The 26,590-nt window shown below is 46.1% G+C and overlaps 1 protein-coding gene across 1 annotated transcript in view; it reads right to left on the reverse strand.

Moving 5' to 3' along the window:
• Nucleotides 1-1,060: 1,060 nt before the first annotated feature.
• The window catches only part of NPC2 (NPC intracellular cholesterol transporter 2), a 63,843-nt gene continuing 38,313 nt past the window's right edge, over nt 1,061-26,590 (reverse strand). Inside the window, exons 2-4 of the mRNA XM_078659887.1 lie at nt 22,677-22,784; nt 13,736-13,908; nt 1,061-3,037 (exon numbers count right to left, since the gene is read on the reverse strand). Coding sequence (XP_078516013.1) covers nt 2,951-3,037; nt 13,736-13,908; nt 22,677-22,784 — 368 coding nt within the window. The 3' untranslated portion in view covers nt 1,061-2,950. The remainder of the gene's footprint in view (nt 3,038-13,735; nt 13,909-22,676; nt 22,785-26,590) is intronic.

Genomic DNA, 26,590 nt, shown 5'->3' on the forward strand with positions numbered 1-26,590 from the left:
GAAGGTTTAAGGATCAGGGTCCTGGCATGGAGGTCTGGTTACCTGAAAAACTAGCAACATCTGTCCAATACTTTGGGGGTGACCATACAAAAAGTCATTTTCTTACACTCCCACAATTAAAGTTTTAGCAGTGACAGCCTCCTGCACAAACTCTCTGCAGGAAACCTTTTCACGAGTGAAAGCCACACACTTTGCAACTTCAGGAAGCTGTGAACTTTACACGAATCTGCAGGCAAAATTTACAGCAGAAATTAATTTTCACAAACCCCGAAAAATGGGCCACATCTGAGAGATTTTAGAGTGATCTGGCAGCAGAAGGGAGAGGGAAGCAAGAGGGTATTTAAACCAAAATTGCAAAGAGGGAAGAGGGACCGGAGAAAGGGTGCTGATAAAAAGGAGGGGCAAAGTAACAGAGGTATAGGGGAAATGTTTAAAGTACAGCTTAGAAGTGCAAGGGATAGGAAAAGGGGTCAGACGAAGAAAATAATAGAAAGGGGAGACCAGGACTCGAAATCATGCAGAGTGAAAGAAGTGTGGTGTTGGGAGTGAAATGAAAACACAGGAAAATGGGACAGAGACCGGTTCTTCCAGCTCCCTTTAGAACATTTAGCTGCAGAGTCCAGAGTTGAAAGAGTGGGAGGGAGTAATGGAGAACCAGGGGACTCCTTGATCAACATCCCTGATACACCCTGGGTGCTTAAAGCTGGAGGGAGAAAAAAGATATCAGAGTTTGAGAACAAGCATCCTGCCGGGATGGTTAGGGGCAGGCCTGGGCTCTGTCCCCCCAGATGAGATCCTCGCCTAGGGTTCCACAGATTTAGGCCGAACACGAGACTTCCTGGTCACAGGCTACCAAAGAGAGCCCAGTGACTTAGGACTCAAATGGGCTGTGGTAATGAGTCTGGGAGTGTGTTCGGTATATGCAGGAAAACAGATGTAGGGCTCAGAACTCTACTAGTTTCACATCAAGATTTTTGGATAAAAAAAACGAGGATGGCAGAAGGACAGTAACGGACTATAATGCTAATCGTCAGCCAAAAATAAAAGACACCCCTTGGACTTCTTTCAAAAACTTTATTTATTTAAAGTGTAAAGAGTTAGAAAACATTATCACATCTGTTAAGGCACATGGATCATTGGCCACTTAGATATTTTCTTTAAAACGTTCGAGAAAAACAAAAAAGAAATCAGTTTGTGTACGTTGCTTGTCATGCAAGACCAGATTTGTGTTTGTTTGCTGGAAATGATTTACAAATGAAACAATCCGATTACACAAGAGTCAGCAGGAGGCTTCTTATCCTCTGGGTAGCCAGTCTCCCCGGCTTCATCCGAAAGGTTTGAAAACCTCCACCGGATAATACCATGCATAAATTGGAATTACCCCCCTGCCCTTCCCATTCTATCCACATAAGCAATAAGGAGGTGCATAAACGGTGTAGCTTCTTTCAGGGAGAACAAGATAAAAGGACCATTAGTGAGCACTGAAGACAACATATAGATCCCCAGGTACACATGGGACTTGAATGAATTGCAGTACAAACAACGAAGTAGGCTGGAACCTACTTAGTGCAAGACTCTTGCCTAGATCTAGCACAACTAAGGGTACCAGGGTAGGTCCAAGCACATGTAAGGAACATGTCTGGATCTTTGCAAGAGCAGCGAGCATGCTGGAGGCCAATGCACACATGAGTCTAGCTCTTAGCAAACGTAAGCAGCCTGTCTGGATTCCAACACAAGCAAGAACCAGTCTAGGTCCTAGCGAATGCAAGGAGCAAGGCTGACAAAAGCTAAAATAAGGAATCTCTGGATCTTAGCACATGCAGTAACCGGGATGGCTGGTCATGTAAGAGGTCATGGAGTCACTCAGATATGTATAGTGAGCCACCAGGACAATTCATGTAGTCATCTATGCAGGTCCCTGATTAACAGGAAGCATTCTGAATATATAGACACAGGGATTGACCATTGATGTGTCTATGCATTCCAGTCCAGAGAAGCCCAAATGGTTATCCCCCATGGCTGTCCATACCGATCCCGCTTCGGAGTAGTCAAGTTGGCGCTCATTGGCTACCCACGTGGATCCCACACCAGGGCAGTGAGGGTGGTGTCTTGTAGCAGATCATTACAGACCCTTCTCCCTTGCATTCAGGATGTCGCCCTGTGGCTTTCAAAGCAAATCGCATTCCGGGACTGTAAAAGCTCCACACTAGGTGCCCCAGTGAATACCACTAAAAAGCAATCAGGGTGGCTCCCCATCACTATATATCTGGATCCTGCTCCATAATGTTGACAATGGTTCTGCATTGGCTTCCCCAGTGGATCACGCTGCAGGACAGCTTTTCACTAGCTGCCTCAGCTGATCGCATTCTACAGCAGTAAAAAACTCACATTTCTTCCTCGAGATCCTACTCCAAAATAGTCATAGTAAATCGTGACCACCACCTACAGAAGCTTTTCAAACTGCAGCCAGAATGTCTCCCCATTGCCTGTATTCCTGGATCTTAGTACAAATGTCCTAGGATGGCCCCTATGGTTTTCCATCTTAGTCATGCTCCACAGCAATTACTGTGGTATCTCTGTTGACCCTTATGGACAACTGCCCACTGTAGGCAGTATAGCTCCCATGCATACTAAAAGCCTTGAAACCTTTGGCTACCCCTTAGAACTGGTCCATAGATAAGTGAGCAAGGTTCCACACCACTGCCCCCTGCATGGCTCTCTCCAGACTGATGAAAATAAAAATAATGATAACATAATGAATTTGTTCCTTCTCTTTAAAAGCTGAATTTGTCCTTGTTCCAGTTGGCTCCCTTGCTGCTTGCAGTGCACTGTGTTCAGAGGATTTGGAATTTTAGAAATATGCTATTTAAAATCATGTCTTATCCGCCCACCCACACCCTGCATCTGTACAGTCCATCATCTGCAGGACCTGCGCAGTCCGCCAGGGTCCCTAGTCTGTGATCACAACAGGAATTTGCCAGCAGAATAGGTCTTTGTTGTTGTCATCTCGGAGCTCCCACTCGACCACCAGCTTCATCTGTAAAGGCAAACAGAGAACTTAGTAAGGAATATGCTACTTACCAGTATGCATCTGTTCTTGGCATAGAGGGCTGCAGAGTGGTACATTTATGAATAGATCGCCATCTGGTGTTGGGCTCGGATGATTGCACTTTGTTTTTCTTCTGGAGAAGTCTTTGTCGTCATAGGTGACTCCTCCTCTCGGTGTTAGTGCGCATGGGCATCGGCTCCATCCTTAGATTGTTTTGCCATAGTAGGGTTAGATGGAGTAGTGTAGTGTAGTACATAAAGATATGCCCATGTAAATGTATCTAAATAAGATAATGTTGGGACAGACAGGTTTCCGGGGAGGCAGGGAGGGCATGTACCACTCTGCAGCCCTCTATGCCAAGAACAGATGCATACTGGTAAGTAGCATATTCCGTTCGAGGCATATGGGCTGCAGATGGTACATTTATGAATAGATTGTACAGCAGTTACCTCCCTAGCGGTGGTCACCAGTGTCTGTCGCAACTGTCTGAAATAGAGTTTTTAATACAGCTTGGCCCACTCTGGCTTGTTGTGCAGCCTGTACATCAACACAGTAGTGCTTTGTGAATGTATGTGGTGTAGACCAAGTTGCTGCTCTACATATGTCATCTAGGGGAATGTTCCCTAAGAATGCCATAGATGCTCCTAGTTTTCTTGTGGAATGAGCTCTAGGAGGAACAGTTAATGTTCTCTTTGCTTTAATGTAACATATTTGTATACATCTTACAATCCATCTTGCGATGCCTGCTTTAGAGATAGGATTGCCCTTATGTGTTGGGGAAAATGCTACAAATAGTTGTTTAGTTTTCCTGAAGTCTTGTGTTCTTTCTATGTAGTATGAAATGGCTCTTTTAACATCTAGTGTATGTAGAGCCCTTTCTGCCACCGTCTGTGGCTTTGGAAAGAAGACTGGTAATTCCACTGGCTGATTGATGTGGAATGCTGAAATTACTTTAGGCAAGAACTTTGGGTTTGTTCTAAGAACCACTTTATTCTGGTGTATCTGTAGGAATGGTTCTTGTATTGTTAATGCCTGTAACTCGCTTACTCTTCTGAGTGAGGTAATGGCTATAAGGAATGCCACCTTCCATGTAAGGAATTGTATTTCGCACCTATGCATAGGTTCGAAGGGTGGCCCCATTAGTCTGGTGAGTACTACGTTGAGGTTCCAGACTGGGGAAGGTGGTAATCTTGGTGGAATGACTCTTTTAAGACCTTCCATGAATGCTTTTATCGCTGGTACTCTGAACAGTGATATGCGCTGCCTGTTTTGTAGGTATGCTGCTATAGCTGCTAGATGTACTCTGATAGATGTGTACGCTAGATTACATTGCTGTAAGTGTAACAAGTAGCAAATAATCTCCCTTGTTGATACGTCTAGAGGGTTGATATTGTTATTAGTGCAGTGTATAGCAAACCTCTTCCACTTAGCTGCATAGCATGCTCTGGTGGTTGGACGTCTCGCTTGTTTAATTATTTCCATGCAATTTGGGGGGGAGATCTAAGTACCCAAATTCTAGGATTTCAGGAGCCAGATCGCTAAGTTCAATTGAGTTGGATCTGGGTGCATTATCTCTCCATGGTTCTGTGTAAGGTGCATGGGTAGAATTCGTAGCTTTTGATGTGGCACTTGTGAGAGTTGCAGGAGCGTGGTGAACCACGGCTGTCTTGCCCACGTGGGTGCTACTAGTATCATGGTCATTGAATGTTGTTGCAGTTTCCTGACCACTAATGGGATTAGTGGGAGAGGGGGAAAAGCGTATGCAAATTTGTTGGACCAATTTATCCATAACGCATTGCCCTGCGACAGGTGATGTGGGTACCTGGACGCGAAGCTTTGGCATTTTGCGTTCTGATGAGTGGCAAATAGGTCTATCTCTGGTTGTCCCCATCTTTGGAAGAATGGCTGCAGTATTTGTTGGTGCAGTTCCCATTCGTGTATTTGTTCCGACTGTCTGCTTAAGATGTCTGCTATCTGGTTTTGAACTCCTGGTAGGTGTTCGGCTAACAGATAGATGTTTTGAGGAATGGCCCATCTCCAAATCTCCTGTGCTAGTCTGGATAATTGGAGAGAGTGCGTCCCCCCCTGTTTTTGAATATAATACATTGCTGTCATGTTGTCTGTTCTGATCAGGACTGCTTTGTGGATAACATGTATCTGAAAGGCTTTCAATGCTAGAAACACTGCCAGTAGTTCTAGATAGTTGATGTGCAGTGTTTTTTCCTGCACACTCCACCTTCCTTGTACTGTGTATTTGTCCATATGTGCTCCCCATCCGGTGAGCGATGCGTCTGCTGTTATTGTCACCTGTGGAATTGGCTCTAGGAACGACCGCCCCTTGGTAATGTTTGTTCTGTTCCACCACTTCAGAGAGCGGTGTGTGCGGTCGTCTACCAACACCAGATCCGTAATCTGTCCTTGAGCCTGATTCCACTGTGTCGCTAAGCATTCTTGTAGCGGACGCATTTGTAGTTTTGCATATGGTATTAGCAGTATGCAGGATGACATCATGCCTAGTAGCTGCATGAACACTCTTGCTGTTAGTGAGTGTTGTGGCTGAAATCTCTGAATGATTGTAAGCATTGCTTGGACTCTTATTGGGTTGGGGTACACTTTGGCTTTTTCTGTGTCTATGGTAGCCCCCAGATATTGTTGAACTTTGTTTGGTTGTAGGTGTGACTGTGTAGTTCACCGTGAACCCTAGCTGGTGTAGTAGCTGAATTGTCTTTTGTGTGTGTTGCAGACACTCCTCTTGCGACCTGGCTTTTATTAGCCAGTCGTCCAAGTATGGGAAGACATGAATTTGTTGTCTTCTTAGGTGAGCTGCTACCACTGCCAGGCATTTTGTGAACACCCTTGGTGCCGTCGTGACACCAAATGGGAGGACTTTGAACTGATAATGTTGTCCTTCTACCACAAACCTGAGGTATTTCCTGTGGGCTTTGTGAATAGGGATATGAAAGTAAGCGTCTTTTAGATCCAGTGTAGAAAGAAAGTCCCCTTTCTTCAGTAAAGGAAGTACTTGTTGGAGCGTGACCATGTGGAAATGTTCCGAATTTATGTATGCGTTGAGAGGTCTTAGGTCCAGTATTGGCCTTAGAGACCCGTCCTTTTTGGGGATTAGGAAGTATAGGGAGTATACTCCTGTTCCCTGTTGGTGCTGTGGAACCTTCTCTATGGCATGCTTTTCTAGCAGTGATATTACTTCCTGTTTTAACAGTGTCAGGTGATCTTGTTTCATTGGACGCTGTTTGGGGGGGATGTTTGGTGGGGTAGCTGTGAGTTCTAGGCAATAACCATGTTGGATAATTTGTCTTACCCACTTGTCTGATGTGATGTTTTCCCAGACAGGTAGGAACTGTGATAGGCGTCCCCCTACCGGTGTTATATGGTCTGGGGGAAGCTCTATGAAGTCACTGTTTTGGGGTTGGAGAGTTGCGGTTGTTGTTGTTTCCGCGACCTCTACCCTTGTTGTTGTTACCCCTGTATCCACCTCTAGAATTACCTCTGGGTGATGTAGGTGTAAAAGAGGTTTGCTGTTGGTTTGTACCTGTACTTTTGGATCCTCCTCTATAGGTGGATCTACGAAAGGAACCTCTTTGTGTCGGCTGCTGCAATGCTCCCATTGATTTAGCCGTTTCTGTATCCTTTTTCATTTTTTCTAGGGCCTCATCTGTCCCTGTGCCAAAAAGTGTTTTCCCATCAAAAGGTTGATTAAGTAACGAGGTTTGTACCTCTTGTTTGAATCCTGACACTCTGAGCCATGCATGTCTCCTTAGCATGATGCTTGTATTTGTCGACCTTGCCGCAGTTTCTGCCGCGTCTAGGGCGCACTTTATTGAAGTGTTAGTAATTAACTTCCCTTCTTGTATAAGTTGATCAGCTCTCTTTTGATGTTCTTTAGGGAGATGTTTGATGAGTGTTTCTAACTCATCATAATGCGCTCTGTCATACCTTGCAAGTAGTGCTTGCGTATTAGCTATGCGCCAACTGTTTGCCGCTTGAGATGCTACTCTCTTGCCAGAGGCATCTATTAGTTTAGACTCTTTGTCAGGAGGTGGCGCTTCTCCCGTAGATAAAGAGTTTGCTCTCTTGCGAGCGTTTGTGACCACTAGTGAGTCTAGAGGAATTTGTCCCTTAATGTATATTGGGTCTTTTGGAGCTGCCCTATATAATCAATTCTTGGGTTCAATACCCTAGCCCTCACTGGGTCTTTGAATATCTCTGATGTATGACTGAGAAGGCCTTTTAGCATTGGTAGTGTTCCTGATGTTCTTTGTGCAGTAGGTAGTGTCTCTAATAAGAAGTCCTGTACTAGAGGTTCTGTATGTAGGTCTACCTTATGAAATGTTGCTGCTCTAGTAATGAGTTGTGCAAACCCAGTATTGTCATCAGGAGGTGAAGGTTTTGAGGGATATGACTCAAGGTCGGTATCATTACCTGATCCCACATTATACTCCTCCCATGGGTCTGCCTCCTCTGGGATTGTGTCCTCATCATCCCCAGGGTGTCCCCCCTCCCCTGTGTCACTTTCTCCATCTGTTGTAGGTGTAGATGGACGTGTGGGAGGAATATCTGGCCTATTGTGAGGAATAGGCGAAGATGGTGTGTGAGGTTTGGGAGAAGGGGGAGGAGTTTTATTCGTCCCCATTGTTCTCTTCTTTGGATGAGCCTTGTCGTCCAAATGTTCATGTTTCCTCTTTTTAGGTAGCTCTGTGACTACCTTGCCAGTCTTTGGGTCAATAAACAAAGTCTTTTGTTTAGGATCCGTTCCGTGTTCCTGTGTCGGTACCGCAGTTTTCGGTTCCGAAAGGTGTCTTTTCTTTGAAATGTCCATTTGTATTCTCGGTGCCGAAGTTTTGTTCGGATCCGACTTCTTCGGTATCGAAGATGTCCCCGGTGTCGAGGGTGTTTTCGGCGCCGAAGCGTGCTTCGGTGTCGACATGGACTGCTTCGACTTCGAGCTTTCCTTGACCTGGTGCTTCGGTGTCGATGTGGTTGGTTTATCGGAACCGGAACCACTATGATGGGGGACCGAGTGTTTCGGTTTCTGTTTCGTTGCCGGGCTCGAAGGCGGGGCGTTGGAAACTTTTTTCGGTTGTCTGACCGGGCTCGAGGGCGGGGTCGACACCGTGCGGGGTCTGTTTTTCGGTAAAGGGACGTCGTCACTCACGGTTTGTTGGACGTCGATTTCCTCGACGTCGGACTCGTCCGCTTCTGACCCCGCCTCGTCGGCCTCTTCTTCCTCCTCTTCTGGTTGCTGGTCCTCGAACAGCTCCGGGATTGCTTGTGACTGCATTCTCGATACCTCGTGTCTTCGGGCTCGACTGTTTCTAATCGTCGACTTTGACGAGAACGCTGCACAGGCCTCACAGTCCCTGGATTCGTGTTCAGGGGACAAGCAGAGGTTGCACACTTCGTGTAGGTCCTTGTGTGGGAACTTAGCACCACACGTTGGACATTTTTTGAATGGAGTCCTTTCCATGGACCCCGGGCTGGACTACGTCGAGTTTCTCGTAGTCGTCGTCCTTCGAATCGCGTCGGTATGGAGTGAAGTCGCGTTCGATAACGATACCGTCGATTTGGAAAGGAATACGCGCCGGTTATAACCTTCTTTGTTGAAGTCGGTCCGGAGCGCTTCGATCCTCATCCGAACCCGATGGCGGAAAAAAACAATCTAAGGATGGAGCCGATGCCCATGCGCACTAACACCGAGAGGAGGAGTCACCTATGACGACAAAGACTTCTCCAGAAGAAAAACAAAGTGCAATCATCCGAGCCCAACACCAGATGGCGATCTATTCATAAATGTACCATCTGCAGCCCATATGCCTCGAACCCATGGTTACAGAGATGGCCTCAGAACCCAAGATGCCACTTTAATCTCTCCTACCACTGGCAACCCCTCGCCCACGAACAGGATGTTAACGGCATCCACACAGAGCACCCAGATTCTAGTCATTGAAAGAGCTCGGAGGAGATAAGGAGGTAAACGACCACTGCAGACAGCTCTGCAACCCTCTCAGTCTTGTTAGGAGGCAGAGGACCCCAGACATACCTCGTGCTGGAATAATTCAGGGTGGGGATGCTGCAGTCAATGTTACAGCACTAAAATCATAAGGATTTTAAAGAATCCAAGCATTATACAAAAATCAAGGGTAACAAATGAGCTATGTCTATTGGGTATGAGAGTGGTAAGGTCGTGGTATGTAACTGGTGGGGCATTTTAGAGGACACTGTAGCAAAATAATTGCTGAAGCATGGTGTGGTAGCTCACGGTCATTTACAGACAGCACATTTTCCATTGACCACTGAATTTGCAGACATGCAGTTTTACTGATAAAACTATACAGTGCACAAAGGAGAATTTGTGGAAATCAATTTTCAGCGAGTTTCTAACATTTGTGCATCACCAGGCAAAGTATCTTGCCTAGTTTTGATCCCATTAAAATCTCTGTATCCATCACACTTCAGATTTACAAAAGAAAGTGCTTCATTCAAGGCTCCTTTTTTAACTGCTGATATTTTAAAATATGTATACGGTTCATTTACTGATATTTAAGTTTTGTTGGAAAAAAATTGACCTCGTACACTCTTTCCTTAGACACTTTCTGTACCCAAGTAAGATGGCCACATAATTCACTTTCCAAAACCCTCTCACTCTGCACTCACGAAAAGTAAACATCATTCTTCGTGTTAAAAGAATAAGCAGCAATTTTCCAGAAGATATTTCCTGACATTTGACCATTGCAACGACTATAAAAAAGAAAAAAAATTCTTGCCCTTTCATCTTCTGAACTTTATCATGGTTGTTCTGGATAGATGCAGCACCCCTTCTTCCAGTGCCTGTGCTGTATCCAACCCTACATGGCATTAGAGACCAAGTTAAAGACCCAAAACGAAAGCCCTGCGGTGACCACAGTGCAGAAATGGAGGTAAAAAAGAAAATCCAAAAAGCATTCCTACAGGACCTTGGGGGCCCAAGTAAAGCTCTGAAACAGCACTGCAGTGAACGCAGCCCAGCGAGAGAGGTAAATAAAGAGGAAGAGAAGATGGTAAAAGGAAGTTCTATGCAGCTTTCCAAGGCACTAGAGATAGTGGTAAATAATTTCCATATACTGGTTTACAAGTGGCCTGAACTCAGAGGTGGAGATGATGGGCCCTCATTAAACAGCACCTACCTTTCTCACAGATGTTACGTGTCAAAAGAATTACGTCGAATGACGTACATGCCAAACAACGTCTGAATGAAATGGGCCAAAGATTCATTGATAGAGGATACCCTAGCACGCTCATTGAACAGGCCAAAACACGAGTTGCACTGTTACCTAGAGAAAAATTGCTCACAAGAACTAGTAGACCTATGGACACTAAAATGGTGCTAGTTTCGAAATTCTCTACCCTGAGCACAAACTACAGAAAGATTATCCTTAAATATTGGCCCATTTTAAGCATGGAACCTGACTTTGGAAGTGCATTCAAAAACTCTCCAATATTTGCATACACCCGCAATGCAAACTTAAAGGAAATTCTGTCTAAAGAAACACCACAAGGAGAATCTAAAGGAACCAGACCGTTTGAATTGCAGCAATTGCAATAATGTTATTCGTGGAAACACCGTCACCCACCCCATGAAGGGGTTTGACATCAAATTACATGCTGATGCTACATGTGACACTACTAATGTGATTTACCTGGTAAAATGCCCATGCGGCAAGATTTATATAGGCAAGACTGAAAGGAAAGTAAAAGTTCGTATGAATGAACACAAATCTAACATCAGAACCCAAAACACCAAATCCAACATTGCCGTGCATTTTAATGAAGCGCGACATAATATCTCCCAACTCAAATTCATGGTTATTGAAACCGTCAACAAAAGCGAGGGCAGAGACAACAACAGACACCGCTTGCAGCGAGAAATTGCTTGGATATATAGACTGCAATCCATGAAGCCCTTTCGGTTGAATGACCGATTAGAATTTTCATGTTTCATTTAACATGCCTTGTCAGGCATGTATGTTTAATGCCCAATCCTGTTTAGTGCTGCTGTCTATTTATCACGTTCTCACTCTATTTTCATTTGTTCACATTGTTTGCCTTCACTTTCCCGCTTTTAACTACCTACAAGATGGCCGCAGTTTCTTTGTCGTCTTTCAGTCCGTTTTTTGGCTCACTTATCACAGTACGCCACTCAAGTTTCCCATCACCCACTTATCGCGAGATCACGAGATTACGATTAAACCTCCCGAGACACCAGAACTTGCTTTCTGAAATCTCGTCATACTAACCACTCGGTTCACTATCCACCGAAGCTATTTGCATGACAAGGAGTCTTCCTACTTATCAGAGTAAGTCGGTGTCATATCGGGCATGACTTTGTTCTCTTTTTGCTATCCTTTTTCGATCGCACACTATGTATACCACTTTGAGTTTCTTTTACTACACGCCCTGCTAACGCTTCACCTGTCACTTTTTCTAAATACACCTACCCGTTTTTTCCGTGCTTTTTTTCATTTTTCACTAACTATACACCCGGGGCTACCTGGCACCTTTTCCGTGGTCTCACCTATGATTACGGTCTTTCACTTAACGCGATGTCACGTCACGGTCTTTCACTTAACGCGATGTTATGTTTTGATACTTTCATTATGAGAACAACTGTTTATTGCTATATCTTTATTTTTTTAGAGCTCCCGGATGAAGGGCTATTCAGCCCGAAATGCATTGGATTGTTTCATGAATATATATACGTCATGCTACTGTGACTGATCATTGTGGAATGAACCTTAATTCCAACATTCTTATATGATGAACTTGTGAAAATCATAAATAAAACTCAAAAGAACATTTCATTACTCTAAGGAGTCTTCCTTTTGAAGAACCAAAGGTGTGCCCTACTGAGGGATGCACCCACTTTCCAGTGGCTGCACTTCTTTATGGTTCAATATTTTGGCGTGCCTGGACGGACACGTTACCTCTAGGAGCACCCTAATTATCGAAACCTCGAGCAGTTTGCTTTGTCGCAACAACCTTTACCCATATACTAAGTGGCTGTGCACCCACCATCCCTACAATAAAAAAAATCTCATATGCAGTCCTACAGGGATCCAGAGGCGGATGTAGAAGACCATATAACATATTCAGTCCGATAGTGATATCAACACAGATATGGCTTTAAAGGATCCAATTATAAAGCTTGTAGGTCCGACACTGTGCTAAATACATAAAAAGCCCCATAGGCTCCCAGCACAGAGATGGAGGTCAAGATATCTTTAAGTCTCAGGAGATTGTTGAAACCACCACCCACCTCCGCTATGGCGGGGAACTAGACTTCCGCATGTAGCGTCTATGCATGATTTCTCTGCATGGGACAGCATAGGTATCTCAACCCTGTGGGACACGATACTTAGCGGGAAGCTGAAGTCCTTCCTGGACCTGCAAGCAGAATACGACATGCATCGTACACATTTCTTTCATTCCATGCAGCTTTGCCATGCACTTCTTACCAGCCATCCCAACAGTGAAGACTTTATCCAAATTCTCCCCAAAGGAAGCCAAAGTCCTTCTCATGGACATTAAGGAACATAAGCTCCATAAAATACTTCTGCATAATTTGCCAGATCCGTTGGTGGCTGTGAGGAGGGCATGGAAGGGGGAGTTGGGTCAGATGAATGATCATGATTGGAGGGAGGTAGTGGAGGCCCCCCAGAGAGGAGGCAATAGCATCTCAGTTTCAACACCTACAACTAAAGCTGCTTCATCGCATTTACCGCACCAGAGCCCAGCTGCACTGCATGGGCCCGATAGTGACCGGGAATTGACTTAAGTGCGATGACTCACAAGCAGACATACCTCATACTTTTTGATAGTGTCCTGCACTCTCTCTCGGATCAGATTCCTGGGACTCCTGGGACACTTTGGAAGGGGTGCTGCTTTGGAATATCCCCTGGGAAACCAAGCTTATCCTTCTGCATATCACAGATGACCTGGGAGGAACTCAACCCCATTGAGTGCTACTCTGGATGGATATGATCATTGCCAACCGATACATTACCAGAGCCTGGAAAGATATGGCTGCACCTTCAGTTGAGACATGGACATAGGGCATGGATTATTGTATGGGGTCGGAGTGCCCAATATACAGAAACATTAGAAGATTCTAGGGTCAAGTTTGCGTTATATAAAACGTTATAAAGAAATACATTTGGAAGGACTGGGCGGACCTCAGAGGCATACAGCTTGAACCATGCACAGACAGGTCTTGGTCCAGTGTTGGAGGTACATGCTCACGCAGCATCAATTCACTCAGTACACATGTGAATGGAGGGCCTCAGACCGCGTTGTATGACTAAAAGTTGATATGCCATGTTATTCTGGGTTGCTGCACTAATGCTCCACCATAGTGTTGTACACAAACCTGTGTCCTATGTATGTGTCACTTAAGACGAACCACTGCCTGCCTTCTTTATTAAATCAATAACAAGTTTTTAAAACACCCCCCCCTACGTTCCTCCTTATGCTGCCCTATATGATCCCAACCCAGCGATGGAGGTGAAAGGCAACCTTACTAAAGTCTGGGATCCTCTCTAGTAGGGTGAGGAGTCATGAACAGTAATAGTGACCCCCGACCCCAAACCATGGAAAGCCCAGAAATGATCAAACAGCATTGGTGGAACAACTTACACTAGGATACATGCTCTTAATGGGCAGTGAAGTAATGTAGTTGTAGCTGGTTCCATGCATAATTGGGCAGGCAATTCCAGACTTGCATCCATCGGCCTCAGGGATGGGGAAAGGGATGTGAACGCCTGCCAAAATACCGTGAACAAGGGCCGTGGTGTTCTGGGTATCCACAGCTGAGGAGAAACAAGACACAGCAAGGCATTAATAGATTACCAGGTGAAACATAGGACACGCATTCAAAAAGAGCCTCTCTAGTCACTTATATAATTTGCACTGTGGAGACAGTGGACTCCGGTCATCAGAACTTAGAAGAAGAAGTAGGCAAAGACTGCGCCACTCTAAAGCAACTTCTACACATATGCACTACTTAATTTGAGCCAGTGGATGCAGGTGGGGTCCATCAGCACTTATTTTTTCTCAACAAAGTGTGATCCAGAGCAAGAGTGAAAAAAGAGGAAAGCAGGAAAGGGGGGAAAGGGAGAAAGAAAATAGGAAAACAGTGACAAAGGGAGAAAGCAGGGATGACAAAGAACCTGAATGAAAGAGTGAGATAAAGAGGCAGCACATGTCTGGTAGTGGTTTAAAGAGGCCTGTGGTGGAATCAAGAGACAACCCAGCCTTGGACCAACCACCACTACCCATCTGCTAAGTGCTTCAGCACCTAAGCGCAGTATATGCACATAGGAATTACAGTAACAACGGTTTTACTCACGTTTTGCATATATCGAAACATCTGGTTAGAGTGGGAAAGTGCACTTTTTTTTAATGAAACTTATCTTTTCTGAAGGATACGCCCAACAGCAGATTCCACACCTTGTGAGTATTCCCCAGATGTGAGAATGTATCCGAAAAAAATCTTTGAAGCAGTGCTCAATGCGGCTCCACAAACTTTGTTACACTCCAGAAATGACAAATGGAGCCACATACATTGGCCACCAATGCAAGGTGACGTCAGTTATTTTCTTTGTGGCATCTGATGCAAATCCGGAGCTTCATCTTTTTTCCCCTCAATCTTTTACCTGTGTGCAAGGGAAATGTCCTCTCCCCCTTCCATAATGAGAACCCGAAGGATATTTAGGATTGCAAAGTAGAGCTCTATTTTATAAAATACCACAAAATCTGCACTGGGACTGGTTGGCGTCAAATTGGCCTCTCAGCGTTATTCCTGATCGGCAGAGAAGGTGAAAGACTGTCAACCTGCTATCCAGTTTTTCTCCCAAACTCTTGGGGAGCTGATTCAGAGTTTGGGCCCAATGAACCGGAGTTTCTGGGTCCATTAGCAACATTGCAGCAAGCCAATGCGCATTATCAGCACACCTGTTTTCCTTAAGACTAATCTTCAGGCCCCAGTGATCTGCAGGGACCTCTAGTTAGACTCCAACCAGTTGGTTTGTCTTCGGCATCATCTGTACCTTTCAAACACACCTCGAGTTTTGCACCAGCTTCAGTGTGGACTTCGGCCCGTTACGTTGAGTCAGTAAGCATCACCGGTTTTTAATGGTGAGAATTATACTTGTATATTCTCACAGGGGTCCAATGGGCACTTGTAAAGACATTACGCACTGACAGTTTATTTACACTTGGGTTTTACGGTCTTTATTTACTTCACTGGGTTTGAGATTTTTTCAAGAGAATACACACTTTCTTTTACTGTATGAGAGAAAGTAACCTATGATGAGAAGTGGGTATGCCAGCGAGTACCAGCCAGCAACCTCCTTGGTGTTACTACCGTCAGGTGCTTTCTCTCCATCCTCACACTTTTTCTGGTTACTTTTGGGTGGGATTTGCTTTATGATGGTCTGATGATATTTTAAATTTGATACACCACGACACTGAGTAGTGATAGGGAATACACTCTCGAGGGAATTGTAAAGTATTGGAAACCCTTCAAGTGTCGCACCTTCAGTATCAGGTGTACTGTAGGTCAGGCTAGTTGTTGTTTATACGGTGTGACCACCTCCCAGACACGCTTCAGTGTATTGGGGCTGGGTGCGTGCACTCCAAGAGTGCTTTGATGTCTGTACTTGGGGGCACATTTGGTGTCCCTGTGCATAGTCCAGTTCAAACCGGTTGCAGGGGCTACCAGCCCCTGCTCCGGCGCGAAACTGGACAAAGGACATGGGTGTAGCTGCCCCTCTATCCTGACATTCCCGTAGGTGGGTGTCCAGAGTTTGTCCCACCCCTTCCTTGGGTATAAAGTAGGAACCCCCGACTACAGGACTTTAGATTTTACCTGGACTAAACTCTGCTACAGAAACCACTACTATGACGATCTGCAGGACGCTGGATAACTGAAGAATCTCTCTTGGAGTAAAGGAGTTACTCCCCTGCAAGGCAGGCACCTAAACGCATCTGACCGGTTTGCATCTACGCAGCTCCCGATGGACTTTGCAACACAGGAGGTGGGTTCCTAAGCTTCCCAAAGGCCGACCAGTGCTCTCAGCAAACTTGAAACCCGCAGCCCTCGTGGGGACCTTGCAACCCGAACCCTGGACACAGTGAACATTTTCAGCAGCCAGGCCCGGACTGGCCGTTGCGGGCACCGGGCAATCCCCCGGTGCGCCGTAAGGGTGGGGGCCGGTTTTGGGCCCTGGGGGCAGTTTTTGTTACAGGGCCGTTTTTGCTTAGCTGCAAAATCGGCCCTTTAACAAAATCGGCCGAAAACTGGCCCTGGCAAAGAGCTCGGTCGCACCCCCAGGGGGCCGGACAAGCTCTTTGTCAGGGCCGGTTTTGGTTCTCAGTCCGGCCCTGTCAGCAGCTTATGCTTTTTGGCAATACCGGAGGCTGTGCTTTGGGCTACTTGTAGTCCAAGCTCCGAGCAGCATTTCCACTGAAGATCACCAGCCTACACTCCAGGAGTGTTCCGTGGGCTGGTGTTTTGCGATTCCTCTTGAGGCCCCTACGCGATCCCTGGTCCGTCGACCTGTGGGTCCCTGAGAATGGAACCTGAACTTTCAGTGGACTTTCCTGGTTGCTCCAGACATGCCCTGACTCTCCATAGCTTGGGGAGTCGCAAGGACCTTGCTGGTCCTCACCGAAGCATCTTTTCTCTGATTGCGTGGGTTGCCGTTGCCAAGGCTTGTTGGTCTCCAATTCGGACGCCGACCCCCCAGCACTGGACATCCTTCGTGGGACAGCTCGACTGCAGACTTTGGTCGCCGTCTCCTGGTCCCAGTGGCTGCAGAGTCAAGCTTCACCTCTTTGCACCAGACATCGGTGGGCATTCGTCTACCGAGCCCCCTGGTCACTGGCAAGTGACCCAGACTCTGTCCCCTCTGCTTTCAGGTTCTTCTCATCTCCGATGCAGGCTTGGATCACAGCAGACACTTTCCTCCTTCACGGCAGCAGCACTTTGAAGCATCTCGCCATTGAAAACGACGACAGTTCCCGACACTGTTTGACACCTATGCACCTGGCTTCCCTGGTTGAGGTAACACGAGTACTCCAGTGCTCACATGGGTCCTGGCCTTAGAACCTTCTAAATCTAAAAGGGTTTGCTCAAAGTCCTCTTCTAAGTGTCCTTAAACTGTAAAATTCCAACAGCGACTTTCTCATAGGATTGTACGGAGCTCGCGGCTGTGTTCTCACACTGCACGCGTCCCCCGTGGGTACCCTGTGTCACTACCTTGGGTGGTTCCTTAGGGTCCCAGCGATTCTACATGCCCTAGGCACTGTGTCTAGAGAAGTCGGGATTGTTATACCACTTTCTTAATATATGGTTTCATCTCCCCCTGGGGCCCACTGTGTATTGTGCCATTTACTGTCACTCTAGTGTTTTGATATTGTGCACCTGGCTCTATAATCTCATAAAGAAGTTAGTAGAGAGGGTTTAGTAATAAATGTATATAATTTATATATACACCTTGTGAGGTTCTCCTTTCATTTGGTCATTTAGGAGGTTATAATCTGGTAAACCAAGCTGCTTTACATTGGTTCGAGACTCCTCACACTTGGTTTCTGGTAAGAATATCCAGCCTGTTGGGGTGCGTCTTATGGAGGCTGATTACCAGCTCAAAGAATGTTGAGTACCAAGACTGTCCGGGCCACGTGGGTGCTACTACGATCGGTGTTTGGGATATTTGACACATCTTCCGCACCGCATGTGGAATGAGCGGGAGAGGCAAAAAAGCATGAGTAAAGAAGCTTGAACAATTCATCCACGGTGCATTGCCCATGGACTGTGGGTATGAGTACCTGCAGGTAGAGTTTTGGCATTTGTGAACCTCATAGGCTTTGCCTGTGAATGAACTGAGTAGTGGCCCTAATACGGATGATTTGGAGGGGGTGCAGGGAGATGGTAGCCTGGGTCTAGGCTAGGCATTGAGGCTTGCCTGTGCTATTGATTATCCAATATTCGGGGTAGGGGAAATCATAGATGCCCCTCCTCTTTAACACCTTCCATGCTCATGACGGGCTCAGCTCGTCATGCAGCACACTGCTCCTGTGCTGATGACGAGCTGACCTTGTCATGAACAATGGTAAATCTGACTTGTCAGCACCCAGCGGGAATTGCTGTAGCAGTCAAGGTGTTAAGTGGGTGTCTACCACCACTATGCAGTTTGTGAACACCCTTGGAGCCAAAGTGATCCCAAAGGGAAGTACTCTGAATTGATGATAATGGCCAATTACCACGAAGCAGAGGTTTCGCCAGTGTCCATGATGGATGGGGATATGAAAGTAGGCGTCTATGAGGGCTAATACTCATGTATTCGCCTTGCTGGAGCAGAGGGATGACCTTCTTGAGGGTTAACAATTTGAAATATTCAGACAGGATTTATCAATTGAGAGGCCTGAAATCCAAGATCAGCCTAAAAGGAGCTATTATTCTTGGGAGATGAAGTAAACACAGTAAACTCTTTTGCGTCTATGTTGGGGGTCACTAATTCTATGGCTGCTTGTTGAAGGATCGCTTATACATCTTTCTGCAGATGGCTGAGATATTCCCTGCTGAGCGTTAGCTTCCGGGGGTGGGGAGGGGGAATGTTGGGAAGAGGTGTGCAGTTCCAGGCAGAAGCCTTTGAAAACCATTGTTAACACTCACTGTGATTTCATTCCCGCGAGGAAAGAAATGCTGCAGTCCCTCCGAAAAGGTGTTGAATGATCTTGGGGGTGGGGTGGGGGGGGGGGGTCATCGCAAGTCAATGGTTGGATGCCTCCTTATTGGAACCACCTCTACCCTTGCCCTTATTGTTGTTGCCGCAGAAGGCTCCCCTGATATATCCTTTTGCAGTATCTTGGAAGAAAGAGTTGATGCTTCTGCTATGAGGGGGTGGAATATGGGGCAGCGGCCTTGGAGCCTCCTCCAGTCTGTTGTCTCTGAAAGGAGCCCCTGTTGGATGGGGTCCAAAGGGCACACATAGATTTGGCACTGTAGGTGTCCTTTTCGAGTTACTCCAGCATCTCGTCAACTTACTCCCCGAATAGATGTTTTCCATCGAAGGGCAGGTTGAGGAGATGCTGTTGAACCTCTAGTTTGAAGATGAAGCCTGAAAAACAGAACCAGGCATGGCGTCTAATAAGTATGCCGATATAGATTCCCCCCCCCCCCCTTAACCCAGAAGCTGTGATCCCCGGGGTCAAAGGTGCAGTGGATAGATAGCAGCACCAGACACAATCTTACTCTTTGAGATGATCTCCTCCCCACTCTTCCTGAATTCTCCTGGAGAAACTGAAGTATTCACAATGAGGCCCGTCATACCTGGAGAGAAGGCCCACGGAGTTGATTATCCTCCAATTGGTGATGCCCTTGTTGAGCACGGGTGCATCGTCCGTGGCCTGAGAGGAAGCCCTCTGGCGTACTGTGTGGACAACTAGGGATTTAGGTGGTATGTGTCCCCTGATGTATACTGGGTCGGTGGGCAATTATTTTTTTTTTTTTTACTTTACCCAAAGATTTACCACCCTTCCACTGACTAGCTCTTTAAAGGGTGCCAGAAGCAGTTTTAAGCAAGCCCTTTAACATGGGCAGGAAGTGGACCGTTCTTTCTGATTTGGATAATGTATCTACCAGGAAATCCTTTTCCTCATGGAGGACATGCAAGGTGGCGGCCCAAAGGATCACCTTGTGGGAAGCCATGGTATCCTCAGGGAGAGATTTCCTCATGGGTAATTATACCAATCTGCGTCTCCTAATTGGGGAGGAGGAAGTCTCTGAATGTTTCGGCTGAGGTAGCTTTGTTGCTATCATTGCCATAGGGAGATGGATGAATAGTCTTTTCTGCCTTGTAGCCAGTTCCTTTGGGAGCCTTTGTAGGATAGGTTGATCCGAGTGGTCATAGCCAGCCGTCAACAGATTTTTCCGTGCAGATGGCGGCTTCACAGGCTGGAGGCTTGCGAATCTTTGAGCTTGATAACTGTGGAGGGGTACTGCCTACAGACAGAGGCTTCGACATGCTCTGAGGCCTTTGGCTGATGACAAACAGAGCCCAAAAGCAGCATAGGCCCAGAGGGCTGCAGAGCTTTGGATATGAAGCTCGACACCCGAACCCCATTGCGGCGGTGCTCCGCCTCGGGCTTCTTCAGAGGTTTAGTGTGAGCGTTGTTGTGGACCATATTGGAGGTGCTCAGAGGTCTTAGTTTGCAGACATGCGGGCATCAAGGACAAAATAGCCTCCACCTTTTTCCTCCTGGTGGGACTCGGAGTAGAAAACTGCCTTTGGACTAGGCGATGGTTGGTGTGGCAGAATAGCCAAAGGGCTGGCGTCTTCGCCTTCCTCAACATTGAGCGTGGCAGGTTCTCTAAAGAGGTCATGGACGCTGTTGAGGATTGCCGGTGTATCTTTTGATGCGGCCAATAAACCAACTGTTTTGGACGGTCTTTTTCTAACAATAGGCGAGGCAGGCCTCACATGCGGTGTGATTGTGGTCGGGGGAGAAGCAGAGGAACATTGCGTGGCACTGGTGACCGTTCTGGAAAGGCGTCAGTTTCATCACTCAGTGCGCATTATCTAAAGAGGAGTCAAAGACAAGGGGCACACAGCCAGAGGCCATAGCGGTTGGGAGTCGATAGGCTATGGTTGGTCTCTTAAGTACGTCATTGAAGATAGTGTGGACGAAAAAAGCTTTTCCCAAATATACGCATCACATTCACAATGTGGGCCTAAAGGAATGCAAAGAACACATCGGCTCTTGGAGCCCCATCAGTACATATCCAAACTCGATAGCGGGGAAAAAACTATTTTGCATGGAGCCTGTGCCCATGACCATTGCCAACTAAGGGTCGAGTCACAGTGCACCCCGTGACTCAAAAGACTTTCTTGGAAGAAAAACAACTTGCAACTATCTGAACACTAGATGACAGGAGTATGCAGAAAGTGTATATCCACAGCAACAAATGCTACAAACATTATACATGTAACACACACACTCATCCACAGACACACACTTTGTATCACCCCTCTTCACCATTTGGCCTATTCTTGTCACTCAAATTAGCTTCCGACAGCTTGGTGTGGACGAATCATGTGACCTTTCTGGTCTCTCTTTCTCTCTTGCCTTTAGCCATAAATTATCTTAGAGCAATATACTGCCCATTTGTTCAGGTTTTGAGAATATGTAAGGGTACTCAATTAAGAACTTATGTGAATCCCGCAATAGTCTTTGTTTTAACATGGCAGTCGTGCCTCTGCTTAATAAATAATCATTTAGGACTCGTTTATACAGCTCTATATATATTTGCAGTGATTCTGCTCTTGTATCTACAATTTTAAGTTTATATTTTAAAGGTTAAAAAATGCTGCCGATCAATGATCCTTTATTACTTCATACCTGACTGGCTTGTTGAAATGTAATGACATTTTTTTGTTTAAAATGCAAATAAAGAACATTATTAAAATAATAAATGCTGCCGTTCAAGAATTTTCCGAAAAGGTTTGTCTTGCTTACATGTAGCTTTAGCTATTTGGCGAGAGCTTGCATCACACACACACTACAGACCACATAACAAACATTTTACAGGAAGATATGCAGAAAGGGGCTTTTGGACAGCCCATTGGCTACTGTGGTAAGTTACATTTAAGCACCGGCTAAGAGGGCTGATCATCAGCCTTAGGTTCAGCCTAAGGCATTTCCCACATGCGAACACTTAAAATAAAAAAATAAAAAATTGCGTCTCTCCTTATTTGGCAAATGTACACACACACACACACACACAGGTCGTCCGGCCACTCCCTTACTCCCACGCTTGCCCATTGCGTCTCTCCTTATTTGGCAAATGTACACACACACACACACAGGTCGTCCTGCCACTCCCTTACTCCCACGCTTGCCCACTGCACAAGTGGCGCATGTGTGGCTTTTCTTACCATTCCAAGATGGCCGCTGTAATCAGACATGCATTGTAATGCATGAGCATGCTTACTTTGGGGACGGCAGTACCAATGCAAACAAGCACTGGCAAAGTCAGCAGGCCAGTCTCCCAAAGGTGATGCATAAATGTGTTGTCATTACTTGTTTAACAAGCCTTTACATAAAAATAATCCTGCCGTTTTGGAAAAATACTAGTCCGGTGGGAATGTACCTCTAAGTAGAAACGATCATCCTCAGAAAGTGCTGGGGTTGTTTGAGCCAGGACAGGAACACGTTTTGTCTCCCTAGAATATAAGTGCATTCTATTCGCTTAAGAAGTAGGTGTGAGAGTACTGCTAACACTCCTATTCTTAGAACGAGGCATTCAGATGTATTCTGTGATGCCTGAAATTCAGTTAAGGATGAGGCAGCAATCAGGAGTTGATGGTTTATCTCTTGCCAACAATGAAGAGCTATCGGATGTTGCTGTATTTTGTAGCCTGTCTGGACCAAAGTCAGAAGACCTGATGTGCCCTTTGGCACACTTGAACTTGCTGATATACACACACACACACACACACACACACAAGTCTACAAAACAAAACTCCCAGACACTCGCGAAGTAAGTAAAAAGTGCAGTATAACAGATACCTACCACTGGAGAACGTGATGTTGATGTTGTACAGTCCCCCTTTTTTGAGTGGACACGGTTGAGTGGGGCAGGGACTCACATCCACAATAACAATCTTGCCATCGGGGCTGCCTGCAAAGAAAAAGGAAATGAGAAACCAATTGTGCTGGTTTTGTGGAGTGGAAATATGTTCCAAACTTTAATAAGACGCACAGCACAGGTATCACAAGGGCAGAGGCAACGCAAGCGTCCCCCTCATACAGAACAGCGACAGCTGCGTCAAACTGCTTCACTCACACAGCCAGGACTGAGTTGGACCAGTGGTTCAGCTCACTGGGGAGGGACACCTCAATATCTGCTGAGGGCGCAAGGGCAAAGAAGGTAAAGGGGTGCACGAGCTACAATATACACAGGGGTACACGGAAAGGAACACAAAGAAGCCATGGGCAAGGCAGCCAGAAGGTACAGTTCGAGGACAAAGGCAACGAGGCATAGAAGGCAAGCAAGCCCGGGGGGTGCAGAGCTGCGGGGGAGGCAGATGCCACAGGCACAAAGACAATGGTGGAAGGGTGGAATACCACCATAGATGGATATGAAGGGTGGCAGGGACACTGGGTGCAAGAGATGCACAGACAGTTAGAGTGTCAGAACATGCTCAATGGTAATGCGTCCACATGACGATTTCTCTTCCATTCTTCCGGTTGTGCCTTTAACTCAGCGGGTTGAACACTTCTGCTGAAAACTGTGTGATTTGCAGGTCTCGGAGTCGCGGGTTGAACACTTCTGCTGAAAACTGTGTGTGATTTGCAGGTCTCGGGGCCGAAGCCCAATCAGAAGGTATTTTAACACACATGAACATGCGTGCATACGGTCTCCGCTTTCGCTAGTAAAAGAGGATTTAATAAAAACTGAATTTAATAAAACTGAAACTGGCATAAACTTCCTGTGCCTTTTTTCTAAACTCGGGTCCTGATCCCAGGAGGGTTCATGTCTTATCTAGTCCTAAGGTTGCTGAAACTTGGCTCTAAACCCTACAAAACGTCACCGACTTTCATGTCATTTTTGGGAAAATGACTTTATTTTCACATGCCGAAGGCTAAAACCGTCAATATGTTAAATGAAATGTAATTGTAAATCTGTGTTGTGTAATTAGCAAGTCAAATGTCTAAAACTCGCTTAATGCATCGTCTAAAACCAGCCCCACCCCGTTAAAGTACGGTGCTCCACTTTGCTTGAGAAAAGTGTGCACTATCTAAATGTCAACAAATACTTTCTTCTAAAAACAATATTCTTTTTTATTTTCTTAAAGTTTCGACTGGTTGCGGAAGTAAACAAGACGTTTTTCCGAGCTCAGCCGCTAGATGGCAGGATGATGGCGATGTGAAACATTTGAACATATACAATTGTTAGGAAAGTGCTTTAGATAGCCGCAATGTATAAACTATGCTTATTTGTCTCTCCTGGAACACAAGACAGTTTCCCTTCTTGTTTTGTAACCAGGTTAGAAAGCAACCCCCGAGATTCAACTGAAATGGACCTAATGACAAATCCTTATAACAAGGATTGGCACAGCCAATAGATCTCGCCTATGCAAGAGCTATAGACTTTGCCAAGGTTTTTTATCCAGGTTATATACCAGCGTGGCTGCTCTTCAGTAGGCTAAAAAGGGAATGGCGTAGAGAAGAGGAGAGTGCAGTAGAGTGGAATGGAGAAGACTGGAGGAAGGTGTCGTGTATTGAAGTGGCACAGAGGCGAGTCGTGTGGCATACAGTGGAGTGGCGTAGAGTGAACTGGTGCAGAGTGCATTGGCGTAGAGCGCTGCAGAGTAAAGTGGCATAGAGTGCAGCAACTGAATTCAGCAGTATACAACGCAGCATTATAGAATAGTGTCGTAGAGTGTTTCATAATAGTGCAGTGGTGTAGAGTGCAGTGGTGCAGAGTAGAGACGTAGAGTACATTGGTGTACAGTGCAGTGGGGTAGAGTGCAGTGTTATACAGTGTAGTGGTGTCAAGTAGAGACTTCTACATTGGAGTAGTTAGTGGTGTCGAGTAGAGTGGTGCAGACTAGAGTGACAGAGTATAGTGCCATGGCCTACAGTGCAGGGGCGTAGAGTATGGCAGATTGAAGTGGCGAGAGTGAAGTGATGCAGAGTAGAGAGGTGTAGAGTGCAATGGCACAGAGTGGGTTACAGGGGAGTGGCGTAGAGTGGACTGGTGTAGAGTGTAGTGGCGTAGAATGCAGCGGCATACAATGCAGTGTCGTAGAATCAAGTGGTGCATAGCACTGTGCTGTGGCGTAGAGTGCAGCAGTGCAGGGTAGAGTGGCGTAGTGTGGCATAGAGTCAAGTGGCATATAGCGGTGCAGAGTAGAGTGGCATAGAGTGCAGTTGCGTACAGTGGGTAGAGCAGAGTATAGGGGCGTATAGTGAATTGCTGCAGAGTGCAGTAGTGCAGAGTAGAGTGGCGTAGAGTTCAGTGGCACAGAGTGCAGTGCTGCAGAGCAGAGTGCAACAGAGTGTTGTGGTGTAGAGTTGTAGAGTGCAGTGGCATAGAGAGCAGTGGTAGAGTGTAGTGGCTTTGAGTGCCGTGGAATAGAGTAGCTTGTTTCAGAGTAGAGTGAAGTGGCATGGATTGCAGTGATGCAGGGTAGTATTCAGTGGTGTAGAGTAACAGCATAAAGTGGTGAAGAGTGCAGAGGCACAGTGCAGTTGTGCATAGTAGATTAAAGTAGTGTACAGTGGATTGGCATAGAGTGCAGTGGTGCAGAGCAGAGTGCAACAGAGTGTTGTGGTGTAGAGTTGTAGAGTGCAGTGGCATAGAGAGCAGTGGTAGAGAGTAGAGTGTAGTGGCTTTGAGTGCCGTGGAATACAGTAGCTTGTTTCAGAGTAGAGTGAAGTGGCATGGATTGCAGTGATGCAGGGTAGTATTCAGTGGTGTAGAGTAACAGCATAAAGTGGTGAAGAGTGCAGAGGCACAGTGCAGTTGTGCATAGTAGATTAAAGTAGTGTACAGTGGATTGGCATAGAGTGGAGTGGTACAGAGTAGAGTGCATTGTCTTAGACTTCACTGGCATAGATTGAAGTGTTGCGGAGTGACGTGGAGTGGATTTGTGCAGAGTAGAGTGGAGTGGCCTAGACTGGAGTGATGTAGAGTGCAATGGCGAAGACTGCAGTGGTGTAGAGTGCAATAGCATAGAGTGGAGCAGAGGAATAGAAGGAAGTGGCACAGTGCAGTGGCATAGACTGGAGTAGTGCAGAGTAGAGTAAAGTGGCACAGAGTGCAATGGCCTGGTGGAACATGGAGTGGTGGAGAGTACAGCCCAATGGCGTGGAGTGGTGCAGAGTGGAGTTGGGTAAAGTGGAGTATGCATCGTATGGAAATGCACTTCCATTACAGACAACACATCTTCAATTGAAATCACCATTACAGTTGCACACATACAGTTTTACTGATAAAAGTATACAAGCACAGTGCAGTTGTGCATAGCAGATTAGAGTGGTGTACAGTGGATTGGCATGGAGTGCTACAGAGTAGAGTGCATTGTCTTAGACTTTACTGGCATAGATTGAAGTGTTGCAGAGTGGAGTGACGTGGAGTGGATTTGGGCAGATTGGAGTGGCCTAGACTGGAGTGGTGTACAGTGCAGAGGCGAAGACTGCAGTGGTGTAGAGTGCAATAGCATAGAGTGGAGCAGAGGCATAGAAGGAAGTGGCACAGTGCAGTGGCGTAGACTGGAGTAGAGTAAAGTGGCACAGAGTGCAATGGCCTGGTGTAACATGGAGTGGTGCAGAGTAGAGCGCAATGGCGTGGAGCAGAGTAGAGTTGGGTAAAGTGGAGTATGCATGGTATGGTAATGCACTTCCATTACAGACAACACAACTTCAATTGAAATCATCATTACAGTTGCACACATACAGTTTTACTGATTAAAGTAAACA

The sequence above is a fragment of the Lissotriton helveticus genome, chromosome 9, assembly GCF_964261635.1.
Source record: "Lissotriton helveticus chromosome 9, aLisHel1.1, whole genome shotgun sequence".
In the NCBI taxonomy this organism is placed as follows: Eukaryota; Metazoa; Chordata; class Amphibia; order Caudata; family Salamandridae; genus Lissotriton; species Lissotriton helveticus.